The 14,245-nt window shown below is 42.7% G+C and overlaps 1 protein-coding gene across 1 annotated transcript in view; it reads right to left on the bottom strand.

Moving 5' to 3' along the window:
- GUCY2C (guanylate cyclase 2C) overlaps window positions 1-10,545 on the bottom strand; it is a 75,713-nt gene extending 65,168 nt beyond the window's left edge. Inside the window, exons 1-5 of the mRNA XM_044455333.1 lie at window positions 10,250-10,545; window positions 8,875-8,993; window positions 8,470-8,537; window positions 5,428-5,643; window positions 1,177-1,298 (exon numbers count right to left, since the gene is read on the bottom strand). Coding sequence (XP_044311268.1) covers window positions 1,177-1,298; window positions 5,428-5,643; window positions 8,470-8,537; window positions 8,875-8,993; window positions 10,250-10,442 — 718 coding nt within the window. The 5' untranslated portion in view covers window positions 10,443-10,545. The remainder of the gene's footprint in view (window positions 1-1,176; window positions 1,299-5,427; window positions 5,644-8,469; window positions 8,538-8,874; window positions 8,994-10,249) is intronic.
- Between the last annotated feature and the right edge of the window lie 3,700 nt (window positions 10,546-14,245).

The following is a 14,245-nucleotide window of genomic DNA, read 5'->3' as shown; positions in this document are numbered from 1 at the left end:
GCTGCATGGAGGAAAGATAGATTGCCTTGACTTCCTAGCAGCATTTTATCAAACAGATCCTTGTGCTAGTACAGTTGCTATGAGGTTGGGCGAAGGCCCACCATGAGCATGAGGGATATTAGTATATCTTCATCAGATTAAATTACTTGTTTAAATTTCCTCCTATGCTGGCACGGATGCTCTTAAATCTACTACAGCAACACAATGGAGCAGGTAATAAATAAGGAATACATATTTTGTCTTAAAAGAACACAAAAACACCTAAACTAATTTCTAGGAATATTCATTCATATCTTGTCACAGATCAGATGGATTAAACTCATTTCCTCTACTGGAGTGGTAGATGAATGTTACCAAGGAGAAAGAAAAGGAGACAAGGAATGTTGTTGGACAAAATCAGGAAAAGAACCTTGATGGATCAGACCAAATTTATGATTCTAGCAATAGCTAGCCAGTTGCTTTTGTGAGGCCCACAACTGGGGCATGGGGACAATAGCCTTCTTTGACTGTTTGTCTCCTCTGGCAGCTGGTATTCAGTGGCATGCTGCCTCTGAGGGTGCTTCCAGATAAGGCTTTGGTCCCACCATTACTCTGCCCCATTCATGGAAATTTCTAGGGCAGAGGAAGAGGGGCCCACTGTTGTTGTCTTTCATTTGTAATGCTCTCATTCTTTCTTCTGTCTTTTTTCTTACTGGTGAAAGTAGGTTTAAAAAAAGATGGGCTAACTGTAAATTGCCTTCTAATGGTTAGCAATAGGACCCCACCATCTGGAAGCACAGTGACCCTGGATGTAGCATCATGACTAATAGATATTGGTAGATTTATCCTCCATTGATTTGTCTAATCCTCTGTTAGAATCTTCTAAAATGGTGACCGTAGTCACAATTTGTGGAATAAATTCTATAGTCTAACTCTGTGCTAATTGAAGTGCTTCCTATTATCCTGATTCAGTGAAAATACATTGTATCTTCAGAAATTACTCAAGAAGGTTTTAAGGAAGTGAGTCCTTGATAGTACCCTGAGTGTTGCTTCCTGACTGATCAACAATGAACCAGTCAAAAGTCCAGGTAATACTGTTCAGTCTCAAATTTAGGGGGGAAAACAGTATATGAGTTCCTTCTCCTTCTTTCCTTCCACATGAACATCAAAAATAAGACAGTCCTCATTTCTTCTTACCATTGCTTTTTCGATTGGAATTTTTCACTGTGTCCTGCAACTCTTTTGTGCTTCTTAGGATTTCCCGGGATTTAATTTTTGAAGAAAAGTATGTAGGTGAAGCATCCAAGGCATTCATATACCTAGAATTGAGATAGGAAAAGCATGTGAAAAATTGTGACAGTGGCATAAAGTTGTGCTAAATGTTTGGTATGAAGGCAGCACTGCCAGTATTGTGATACACAGCAACTCCCTCAAGAAAGGAGCTATGCCTCAAGAACAATTATCTATTGCATCCACACACGTGCGCGCGCGCACACATAAACACACAATATAAGCATGAGTTCGCTTTCTTCTAATCAGTAGATTCAAAGGGATGATTCCCACCACCACCCAAGCAGTCATTTCAGAAACAAAGAATGCAGATGTTGTGGCAAGGCAGTGAACTAAGAATATCAATCCCACTTCTAAAGTTGGAAGATACTTTTTTCTCCTCCCTATCCTGTAATTACGCCCCATGCTTTTGAATATTAGCATTTTTGTTTGGAGTAATGGATTTTCAAAAGTATGCTGCACAATGATCAGCTTTACATAACATAGTAAGAATGTTCTTATAGAAGCCGTCAAAGCAATGGCTGTAACATATGAGATTAAACATCAGCTGGTGCAGTAATCTAAATCCTTCTTCTCACACCTTTCATTTCAGATATTGGAATAATGAAGAAATTCTTGAATCTGGATCATATTGGATGTATTGAAGAAATGTTGTATTACAGTTAATACAGTTCCATTAATAGAGACACCCAGAGCACTGTCTGGTCCAGTTTTGTTGGATGAGCTCCAGCTATTTAGGACTGAGGCTGTGGACAAGGTGCTTGGCCAAGGTCAACCCACCACCTGTATGCTCTACTCTTGCCCATCGTGGCTGATTGGAAGAACTAAGAAAGGGATTTACACCTGGGTCCAGGAGGCTGTAAATGCCTCTGAGAGAGCGAGTGGTCCCAGCCCCTTTAAAAGAGGCTGTGATCAAATCACTCCTAAAATAGCCTAATCCGGACCCGATGAATGTGAATAATCACAGCCCTATTGCCAACATCCTCTTCCTGGGCAAGGTATTTGAATGGGTGGTGGCTGGACAACTCTGGAGACTCTTGGATGAAATGGACTATCAAGATCCATTTCAGTTGAGTTTCTGGAATGGAGATTGCCTTGATTGCCTTGTGTGATGACCTCTGCTGGGAGAGAGACAAGGGGAGTTAGACCTTCCTTGTTGATTCTCCTGCACCTATCAGCAGCTTTTGATAGCATCAACCATGGTATCCTTCCAGATAGGCTTGCCAGGTTGGGAGTTGGTGGCTTTGTGGTGGCTCTGCTCCTACCTGGCTGATCAATTCCAGAAGGTGGGGGGGGGGACTGTTGCTCTGCACCAGGGCAGTTATGCCATGGAGTAGCACAGGGCCCTATGCTATTTGACATCTACATGAAACTCCTGGGGATGGTTATCCAGAGGTAAGGGATGAAGTGTCAGCAATATGCAGATGACACTGAGCTGTACATCTTTTTTCATCAAACCCAGGTGAGGCAGTGGCTGTTCTCATTCAGTGCCTGAGCTCAGTAATGGACTGGATAAGGGCCAATAAGCTGAGACTCAGTCCAAATCAGACTGGTGCTGTCGATGGGTAGACTATCTGTCCAACTGGGAGATATTCGACCTGTCCAGGACAGGGTTGCAGTACCATTAAAGGACAAGGTTTCTAGTTTGGGGGTGCTCTTGGATCCAGAACTGTCACTCAAGTCACAAGTGGACTCAGTGGTACAGAGCACCTTTTATCAGGTTAGGTTGATTTACCAACTACAAGCCTATCTGGACAGGCAGAGCCTAGCCACAGTGATTTATGCTCTGGTAACCTCTCGTTTGGATTACTGTAACATGTCTACATGGGGTTATCTTTGAAAATGGTCCAGAAACTCCAACTGATTCAGAACAGAGCAGTGCAGCTATTAACAAGAACTGGCTTGGAAGACGTTACCATATCACTCCTCTTTCAGCAGCACTGCCAGTTGAAGTCTGGACCCAATTCAAAGTATTGATGTTAACATTTAAACCCCTAAATGGCTTGGGGTCAGGTTATCTGAAGGAATGCTTTGCCCTATATGTTCCTGCTCAGACCCTAAGATCATCAGTGGTGGTCCTTCTCAGGGAACCACCCACAAAAGAAGTAAGGGGGGTTATAACTAGAAGAAAGGCCTTCTCAGCAGTTGCACCCCATCTTTGGAACATATTTCCCAAGGAGGTATGCCTGGTACCATACTTGTTTTCTTTTCAGCACCAGGTGAAACCCTTTTTATTTTAAGATCTGTTTTTATTCTCTTTTTATTATATCTGATGCTGTGACCTGCATTAATTTTACCTTACCTGCTGTAGGTGGTCAAACTTTGTTATTTGGTTTTGTTCTGTTTATTTAAATATGATCATTTTCTTGTTGTTATATATACCCAGAGAACCCTATGGACTATGAGGTGATATAAAAATGTAACAAAGCAAGAAAGCAAGCAAGCTAACTAGCAATGATTTGCTATAGCTCTGACCCTGACTCTAGACATGGACACATGCTGAAGCAGGGACATTTAGGCTCATGTTCCAGTTCATAGCCTTTTCCCTCTTGCCTCTAAGTTTAATTCTGACCTTCACCTGTTCAGGACACTGACTCTTTCTTCCATGTCTTCTTTGCTGGCCAGACCAGCACCACTGCCACCGGGCTTCTTCGTTTGTCTCAGAGCAGTGGTACTGTGTCTTCAGCAGCTGTGTGACATGCAGAGGTGTAGCAGGCGAGTCTTCTAAATGTGATGGTTAAAATTTTCTTCTGCCAAATGTCTGCATGTCAAGCAGCTATCAAGGGCATAGAAGCTCTGCTAGAAGACAACCTAGCAACCCTGTTTGCCCACTATTCTCTCTTTTTACCTGGCCCTGGTTCTTTGCTGCTAAGCATTGCAACGCACATGACGCATAAGTGAGGCAACCTAAGAAACAAACACTCTATTTAAAAGTACAGGTAACAAGGAGAGTGAAACTATCACCTATGCCCAAAGCTAAGCTGAACCTCCATTGTTGCCCTTGTTTCCTTTTATAGGTGGACTTCCTTCAACTGGGTATGAGCCCAGTTCTCTAAAGGTAGAAGGCCTACAAAATCAGTACAGTACTGTATTTGAATAGCAGGAGAAACTCACCATTAAAAAATAAAACAATCTATTGAATTAAAATATTTATGAAGCAGCTTCATCGTGGGAGAAGGTATTGCTTGTCACCAAGGATAGCATAGAAAATATCCTATGTGTAATATGGATCTGCATAACTATATTATACACAGAAACTATAACAGCATCAACTATTTCATCTAGAAGAAGAATAAGTAGAAACATCCAGAACACAAAACAAGAGACTAAACATGCCTTGTCTTTGCTGGAACATTGAGAAAACAGAGCGCAAGAGCGATTGGCTACCGCAGGCTATGAGAAATCTGGTTGCTATTTTCTGCTCTTCTCTGGGAGCTGTTTGCAATTTGTGTGATTCATTAATGCCTCAATGAATAGGACAGGTCTAGGGCATGATCCTATGCATGTTTTGACAGAAAAAAGTCATACAACCCCTAACATTCCCCAGTCAGCTATGTTGACTGGACAATCCTGAGAGTACAATTTTTTTCTAAACAGGCAAAAGATTGTGCCCTTAGTGGATTTGCCTCCAGCTTATACATTACTGATAAATAATTACTGATATTGTATGTAATTATTGATTTAGCCTTCTTTATAATTCATGTTAAATATTAAAATGTATTAGTGAAATTAACTGTTTGAGTTATTATTGTAATGTTGCACTATTGTGATTGATGTGATGGGTCCTTGTTTTTGTATTGCTCTTGATTTATTAACCACTTTAAGTGCTTTTTGTAGAAAGGCACCATATAAATTAGATGATGAGGAAAAACATATTTCCCAAATAGGAAATGGAAAGACATCCAATGCTCAGGAGAAAACATATTCCCACCAAGTAAAAGCACAATCTTCTTGAAGAAACAAACACCAGTACCAGCATTGCCAACTGCAACAAGACTGCAAATTTAATACAGAAGACTAAACTGTGCAGATATGCTTTTCAATTCCTAAAGAACATCTTGATGTTTTGGCAGAATCATCTTAAAATCAGCTTAAAGAGTTCGAGTTGCTAAGGTCTTTAGAGATAAAAATAACAGGTTTTCCTGTTAGATTTCCTACCAGTAGCAGTCTTCTGTGTTTTCATTCTTCTTATAAATGTAAGCAGAATTCCAAACAACTGTTTTGAATGGCAATTTTGAATTTTCCCAGAATTCAATCAAAAAATAGGACACCTTTCTGGCTGGAGTCATCAACCTGGTTAGGCTTTCTTTGAAGTCACAAGACGTTCCAAAAGTCCCAGCAGAGATCACAGGAATGTCTAATATTGTCTCAACACTAAGAAAAACACAAAACAAATTATTCCAGTATGACTGCTACAGCTGCAAATATTTCTTCCAAGTAAGAAATGCTATCTTGTGAATCATATTTGCAGTATTCAAGCTTTGGTTTGCCTTAATTACAAAATAAATGTGAAGCCAAAAAATTGTGATGAGCAGTACAAGTTCTTCCAGAAGAAGCAATAATAAGCTGTGCAAGAGGGAGCTGTTGTAAAATATTGTACTGTGAATTGCTTCCATTGACTGTTTCAGTCAGTCCATCATGCCCACCACAATAATGAGTTCCATTTTCCTGCATCTCATATTCTGTCACCATTCTACCACTGAGCACACTCAGTCCTCACTGGGCTGTGTTGATTGATTTTTCCCTAAAGGGTTTGAATACTTCTACAAAACTCAGGGTTCCCCCAGATCTGCTGATACCTTCCCCTTGTGGGGGAGGGAGGGGAAGCAGTTTGAGGTGAGAGGGGTAAATTTCCCCCCACTTGGTCCTCTGCAGCCTGAATGACCACCCCAATGTTGCCCCCCTCCATCCTGAAAGAGGGTCAGAGTTCCATGACTCTCTCAGCATAGAGCAAGGGACTCCGCCAGTCCAGAGAGGAGCAAGTGCTCCTTCCAGTGGCTGCTGACTCCCTACTTCAAGCAATGAACATGGTCCCCATATGAACAGCCTTGGCTAGCTGCTCCTTCCAGTGCCATCTAGGAGACCAGCTTTGCACGACATTCATCCTCCCCATGGAAATAGTGCATGCCAAGAGAGAGGATCTGGCTATGACTTGGCATGGTACACCTCTTCCCCATGGGGGCAGTGCAGTCCAAGTGAACAGACTCAGCCAGCGCTAGGAGGAGGGGCTGCTCCTCATAGCACCAGACGAGGCCTGCTGCATATCATCTCCATGAAGGAAAGGGACTCAGCTGGACCTGGGAAGAGTGAGGAAGTGTCCATGGAGTAGGCTGAAAATCCAGAAGTTCCTCATCACTGTGCTTGGGTATGGGTCGTGCCATTTTTGCTACATACGCAACATTATTCCCGTCTGAATGCTGGAAATAGAGGAAATGATCGGACAAATAGTTCTAAATGGTTTAAGCCATGGGTCCTCAAACTATGGCCCACGGGCCGGATCCAGCCCGCCATGCCCATTTATCCGGCCCGCCATGCCCATTTGGACCCACCACATGCGTGCCCACGCACGCTGCCGCTCACCTCGCCCCATGCATGGGAGGCAGTGGTTTGCTCGCTCGGAGAAAACGATCTCCAAGTGAGCAAGCCACTGGCCCCTGCGCCCGCCTCGCAGTGCGCGCCCGCACGCCGTGCCTTGCCTCCGCTCATCACGCGCCCGCCTGCACCTCGCCGCACGCCTGCCCCCACCTCAGCGCACGCGCCCACACACGCTGTCCCGCCCCCTGGTCGGCCTGCACATACTGCCAGCGCCACCTTTCCAGCCCATGCCCAGCACTGGCACCTTTCAACTGGCCCCCCTGGTGAAAAAGTTGGAGGACCCCTGGTTTAAGCCTGCACACATGAGAATAAACATGGCGCCAGCATTCCACCAAAGGCAGTCTACTACAGAGCTTGCCCTCCCATAAGGCAGGGGGAGGTTTCCAAGCCAGGTGATGGACCAGCAAACGGCACAACTGCAGCTACCCAGGGGTATTCTGGAGAGTCACACTAGCCACTGCCCTGCTGCAGCAAAGGAGGGCAGACCTGGTGGAGCTGTCCAGAGTAGGTCCCTGCTTGACCATGATGGGTGGGCGGGGGGGCAGGAAGAGCAGCTGGTGGGAGTCTCTGCAGCAGGCACCCATCCTATGTTTCCCAGAGCTGTATGGGTCTCCAGCAAGCTGATGCCACTGCAGCAGTCAAGGTAAGGGGAGGGGACATTGTCACACAAGGGGAATCAGGCGGGGGACAGCACATGGGGGATGGGTGGGGTCCTGATGCCACAGCAGCTGGATGTGTGCTCTCATGCCTGAGGAGGTGGCAGAACTTGTACCCAGCCTGGTCTCCATCAGTACCCATCACTTTGAACCACATGTCATCCTGGGAAGAATATGTGTTAATTAGATTGTTGAAAGAGCCCAGTCCTGCTGTGTAAATGTGCTGATACCAGAGACTTTGAGGGACATCCTCACAAACCTTTCTACACAAGGCATTTATTGTCTGCTTGCGATCCCTCACCCAGGGTAGTTTGTAAGTGTTTTACAGGATGTCATCATCCTGTCAGGGCTTCTCCCATTCTTTGCAAACATTTCAGCTTGGATGCAGAAAATCTAGAATCTGCTTGAATAGCAGGATGAACTCCTAGCAATTCTGCTATACCACAGCATCACCTGGTGGTTGGGCAATGGAACAGATAGAAAGGCAGAAAAGAAAATCTATGCTGGGGAGGGGGAGACTTGTATAAAGGAATTTATCTTATTCTCACACATAATGCTGAAGGAGAAACCTCATTAAAGTGGGGCATTAATAGCCCCAAGTAGAAAAACCCTACCTTTCTTTACTTATGTCTCAATAACTCTGCAAGGAACTGACCAGCAAATAGTGAGGATATCAGAAATGACCTGCATTACTACAAGATGCTTAAACTCACAAAAAGGCCCAAGATAAGCCACTCATACATGTGGAAGGACAAGCTTTTAGCTTTACAGGGTTTCCTGCTTACTATTTTATAGGAATTTTGAAAAGTATGACTATGGAAATATAGTATGAGAAGTGGCCTAGAAGTATGATATTCTACACATGAGTTGGCAAGGCTCTTAAATAGGCATCAAGTTTATTCAACCTTTTGTACCATATTTAAATATAATATTTTCAGCTAATACTCACGAGACCATCTGGTATGTGGCAAAGGTGCACATAGGGCCTAGGACAGCACAGCCAAGCTTACTCTCCGTCTGTAACAGACAAGTCCAAGATCAGCAAAGGAGGACTCTGGAGTACAAAAAGATGTTATCATCCAGATGCAAAATTAGGATGATGGAACAAGTGGCTTGAAAATACTAGGCATTTGTAGCTGGGAAAAGATGGCTATCGAGTAAGACAGCAGAGCCTACCCATAATGATTATAAAGTTAAATAAAGCGGCATGTTCTGCAAAAGCATGAGTCAAAGCCTGTGTAGGTGTGTCATTGTCGGTGGCAGTATCTGCAGAGCTACGATCATGCATACTGCTTTGTCTTTGTTTCTATGAAGCTGAAAAGACTGATTCCTGCAGAAGTGCCTTAATACTCACATAGAGTTGCCTGATGAGATCCACACCTTCACAAGTGCTGGTGCGGCAGCCTTGTGAGAAATAGAAAGATGTGTTGAAGCCATCGTATGTGGCATTGACATGAGCACTCACATTGTGGTCTGTAACAAAAGCAGAGGAACAGAAAGTCTTGAATTAGAATATATGTTTAAATAAAAATAAGTACTGGGTAATTTTTTAAGAATGCTAGTTAACTTGCTGTGACTTTAACATATTATATGACGTTTTATTGCTTTTGAATTTAAGCCATTTTGTAAGGATCTGAAAGAGCAAGGGATAAATGAAAACATATACTAATTAATCATATGGGATAGGTAATTACCTGAATATGCATTGATCATATAATTGGAATATTGTGTGCGTGCGCGCAGACACACACATAAATATTGTATCTTTAGAAGAAATGTTAACGGAACATGGAATCTAAAGCCTGGAATCATCTTTACCAAGTATCCTCTGTAGAAGGTGAGTATACCACTTCATCTTCCTGTCTAAATCTTTCTGTCATGTACTCTGTTTTTTTGTTAAGTAGAGAGCTTCTATTGCAGATTGTGAAATGTGTTTTCAATAACAAAACAATAACAGTATGTTTTAAATACAATTCAAAACAAAACACTCATGGAATTATGAAATGTTCTCTGGGCAGGGATTAGTTTTATTCAGGTCTGTCATGTGTTTAAGGGACAGAGAAGCACTTCAATGGTATATGAAGTACAGCCTCTAAAGAAGTAACCTGGCCAATTTTTAATGGTCAGTAGAACCTCATTAATGCTGCCATGGGCACAGTGCTACCTTATGCAAACACATTCCACCCAGCAATTGTAAGAGCACTGTGTGCTCTCTGAGTGGGTCAGCGGGACGGCAAGAACTGTACTTCCAGTAGAAGTGTGAGTCTGAGGAAAGAGGTGAGGAGCTGCATATTTGTTTTGCTGCACACTGATGGTCTGGAAAGGATCTTGGAATCATGATTAATAAGAGGTGTCACACCATAAAACATCTTGCATTATTATTATACCTTCCAGATTAGATAAGTCCCCTCTTGCTCTGGGGTAAAGAGATAGGAAAGAGATCTACTAATAACTTTATTTGGATGAGATGTCTTTTGTACCAACCAAAGAGGTTCAGAAATTTAGTGCAATCAGACACTAGAGCCTATCTGTATAAATTAAAAAAAAGAACCCTTCTGCCAGCAGGCTTAAAAAACAAGAATGATTTATCACACGGTGAAAAGATGTAATACATAAGCAACAAGGTCACGGACAAAAGAAGACAGCTTGCAGAAGCATTCAACTGGGCAGCTTCAGGGCCTCAATTTTGACCCTCAAGGGATACTGCAAAGCTATGGTGATGCCCTTACCTTGCAAGATGTATTTCACCAGTGTCAGACCCAGCTGCACAGCTTGTTCAATGTTCTCTGCAGTCACTGGATACTCAGAGTTATTCAGTACCATTACATTGATCCCGTAGTCATTCTTTTCACACTTGGCAGCACCAGCATGCCACAGTAGCTGGGTCAGGAGAAACAGTGCCCCCAAGGTATGTTCCAGCATTTTTTGCCTGATGATGCTTCGTGGTCCAAGTCAGGGTTGCTTCTTGCATATGCTACATAGTTGATAGCTGAGGCTGAAGCGAGGATATGTCCACCACTCAGTCAAACTTTGCTTCTCATCGATCGGTCCTTCTGTTCCCTTTCTTAACTCCCTTTCTGCTCCCACGCCCGTCTGCCTCAGCTGGTACATCTGCTTGTGAACAATTAACAGCAGCCGAACTTGTGAAATGGGAAGGGGCCAAAGGTTGTTTTTCATGTTTGCTGTTCAGAATGTTTGAGCTATAAAAGTGAGGCATTAGCCGCACCTTCTCTAGATAAGGATACAACATGATGGGTATGGAAAAGAAAAGAGGAACTGGTGAAAATCAGTTAAAATGGAAATAAAATAAAAGGCTCATTAATGGAACACACACAGAAATAGCTGCTTGTTCATTTTTGCCTTTTCAAGGTACTCATGATGAATCTAAAATGGGGGACTAAAAGGAAATCTCCAAAGAAAGAGAGTATGATCTACTTTCTATTTTCATTTATTTATGTTTGCCTTTCACAGTTACCAATAGATGCTCTGCTATAGCATTCCCTGTCTCCCCCCTCCACACCCTACCTCTTTTGTCATCAGATAGCATTTCAAAAGAACCTGTCAATAAGAAAAGTTCATATTCAATCTTCTTGTCAATGTGCCAAATCAAGTAGCTCAAGAGATTACCTAAAACTCAAACCAAAACAAAAACCAGTTTCTCAGCTTCACTTTGCTGCACAGATAGAAAGGCTGAGTGCCAGGGACGTTGCTAGGTCTGTGCCCCAGACCTGCATCTATTTCCCAGGGCACCAAACTATTCTCCAGAATCCTAAGTGTCTGTTGATGCCAATGGAACATTTCTTTCTTAGATTAACTGCCATATAAGGGGTGGTTTTTCAAGTGAGATTCCTGTTGGGAGGGAAAGGTAACTTTCCTCTCCCCACATTCTGAAACATCCCCACAAAAACTCCCCACCCCCTGCCATGGCAATTACTTGCCATGGCAGCTTTCCTTCTGAAATTAATTCCTTAATGTGATTATAAATGCATAATGTGGACATTATAAATGTGCAATTTTCTCCTAGAGAGAAAGAGAAACAAAGTGGAGGGGGGAAAAAAGGATGAATGGATAATGAGCCATTGCAAGTTAACTATAATTGAAGAGCAGTTATTGATTTGGGAACATCTGACAGGAGGGGGCAATAAGTTGAGAATTTACTTTATTTAGGATGATTTGAATACAAAATTGATAGTTTAGATTTCTATGAAATTTAAATAAATCATAGTAATTATTTTGAAATGTGCAGATATAGATATAAATTAGCATATGCAAGTTTTATGCAGATTTGTATTCCAAAGTCCTGGGCCTTGGATTCTTTAAGTGCTGGCAATGCCCCTGCTGAATGCTGTGGTAAATACCAGCAGTATCTTTGGCAGGAGTGTGTTGTTCCATGCCCTCAGATGCTATTAATCAACCTTCAAATGCAGATGGCTTTCTCCAGCCAGTACCTCATTCCCAAGACAACAGACTGCTAAGAAGGTAATTCACACACACTTCTTGAGTCCCCAGAACACCGATGAGGAACACTGCACAGTTCTCTTCACATTGGCAGAAGCTACTTATACTTACTGTAGGGAATTGTTGCTTTGACTTCCACTGCTTGCAAACCTGTTGAGCTCCATTATGGACTGTGATTCTAATGCTTTCATCTGCTTCTATAGGAAAGGGAGAACTGGGAGAGATGGGCTCCTACAGACATCCATTCCTCAGTTCCACTTCATGTTTTAAGACCTAACATGAGGGAGAGACCCAGTGAGTCCCTGTGTTTGATGGAGGTGGACTATCAGTCAGATTAAGCATCTGACACCTCAGCAACTCCATTGATCCCTTCTCTAGATGAGATTGTTGGGAACAGGGATCCTATTTCCTCTTCAAAGGCCATGGATCATTTTGCTGATCCAGTTCTCTATATGGTTAACTCTCAGCCCTGAGACTCAAAAGCTGGTACTGAGACTAGAAAATCCTGACTTAGATGGAGTCTGGTTATCATGTATTTTCACATCATGATCAAGAAATCTTACCAGCATTTCATCTACTTTGCAGTCAGATCACCAGCTTGCCAGTTCTGAGTGCTTCCATTTGGTCTGGTGTGACTGCCCTGAAAATGTTTATGAAATGTGTAGCGATTGAATGTTTATCCACACCCATTGCATACAACTCTCAATGATTGGCTGCTGGTGGCATAGTTGAGAGTGAGCAACTCTATGCTACTGTTTTCACTATAGACCGATTGCAAACAATACATCAGTCTGGAGGAGTCATGTTTGATCCCTACATAAACTATTCAATTTATCAGGACCACACTGGACTCCATATCAGGTCAGGTTTACTTTGCTAACTTTAGTACATGTGGACTCCAGGACTCACACAGCTTTGACTGTCCAGCATCTTCTGGATCTGATGGTCACAACAGCAGCAGTGATTTCATTCTTACACCTCAGAATGAGAATCCTTCAGATTTTGTTTCTCAGGACAATGTATCTTAATGCCAACCTCTGTTAAACCTGTTTGCTTACCCTGAAGACAATTCTCGCATCTCCTCTGTGGTGGCCAAACTGAAACAATAATAATATGCCTCTCTTTGAGGATGGAGTGCATATCGGAATATGTTAACAATCAAAGACTTCAGTCTCAAACCAAGAAATATTACCACATCAATGTACTCAAGTTATTAGCAGTTTGGAAAGCCTTGTGTTCTTTCGAATCATTCAACACAACATCCAAACTGTCACACACAGTGTGATGCTAGTCTGGTATATCAACAAGTGGGGAGACACACAGTCTTTAAGACTCCTGTGCTTAACTCTACACACTTGAGCTTGGGCTTTTCCACAAAGCACAACATTTTTGGCCATCCATAAAGCTGCTACTGACAACCACTTGGTGGACTGCCTTTGTTGTTTTTATCAGTTATCTCACAAATGGGAGCTGGACACAACAGCCAGGACATCCAGCTTCAAACAATAGAGTATGCCTCTTCTAGACATCTTTGCTATCCAGGAAAATGCGGTCTGTCATCTGTTCTGCCCCATTCATTAGGGGATGTGTTCCTTTTTTGATGAATAAACAGGCTGTTCTACATTCTCCCAGAAATTTTTGGTCAGGGTCCTCACATAAATACAGGAGGATAACACAAACTGCATCCTCATTGCTCCTTGGCAGCCACAACAGTTTTGGTTTACCACTCTACCCCTCTCCCTCCACATTTTTCAAGGCAACAGTTTCTTCATCACCCTTCCATCTTGAATTTGTTAACATGGGATTGAGGCAAAATTCAACATCCATACCTGAAAACATTCCACCTAATAGCATGGAGACTCCACTAAGATTGAGTCCAAATACATTTCAACCTTTGATCCAGGCAGTATTGATGCTGTTTGAAAACTTTCCTCCAGGGCTTCCTAAGCAAGGAAATGGAAAGGCTTCTCTTAATCTATGCTTTTGAAAGGTCTTGACTCTTCCACTGCTCTATTCACCATCTCCTCTTTTCCCTACTATCATTGCTTCAAAGGGCTCTAGGACTATTTTTCTGTTATAGTTGGTCTCCTACCCCCAGTTGAAGGTTTTCCTTTCAATTTCTTTTTCTTGTACCACATGCTGAAACAGTTTCTTCAAGGTGTTTACAACATTGCTGCTCCAGTTGAATGGGCAAGAATTCTCTTGGTTTGGAGGCCACAGTAGGCAGTCTCAGTGAAGTAAGGGAATGGTTGGGAACCCAGTAGGGG

Source organism: Varanus komodoensis, unplaced genomic scaffold, assembly GCF_004798865.1.
Source record: "Varanus komodoensis strain SLA01 unplaced genomic scaffold, ASM479886v1 scaffold8, whole genome shotgun sequence".
Classification (NCBI taxonomy): domain Eukaryota; kingdom Metazoa; phylum Chordata; class Lepidosauria; order Squamata; family Varanidae; genus Varanus; species Varanus komodoensis.
The sequence above is the reverse complement of the archived record's forward strand: the minus strand, read 5'-3'. Positions and strand labels throughout refer to the sequence as shown.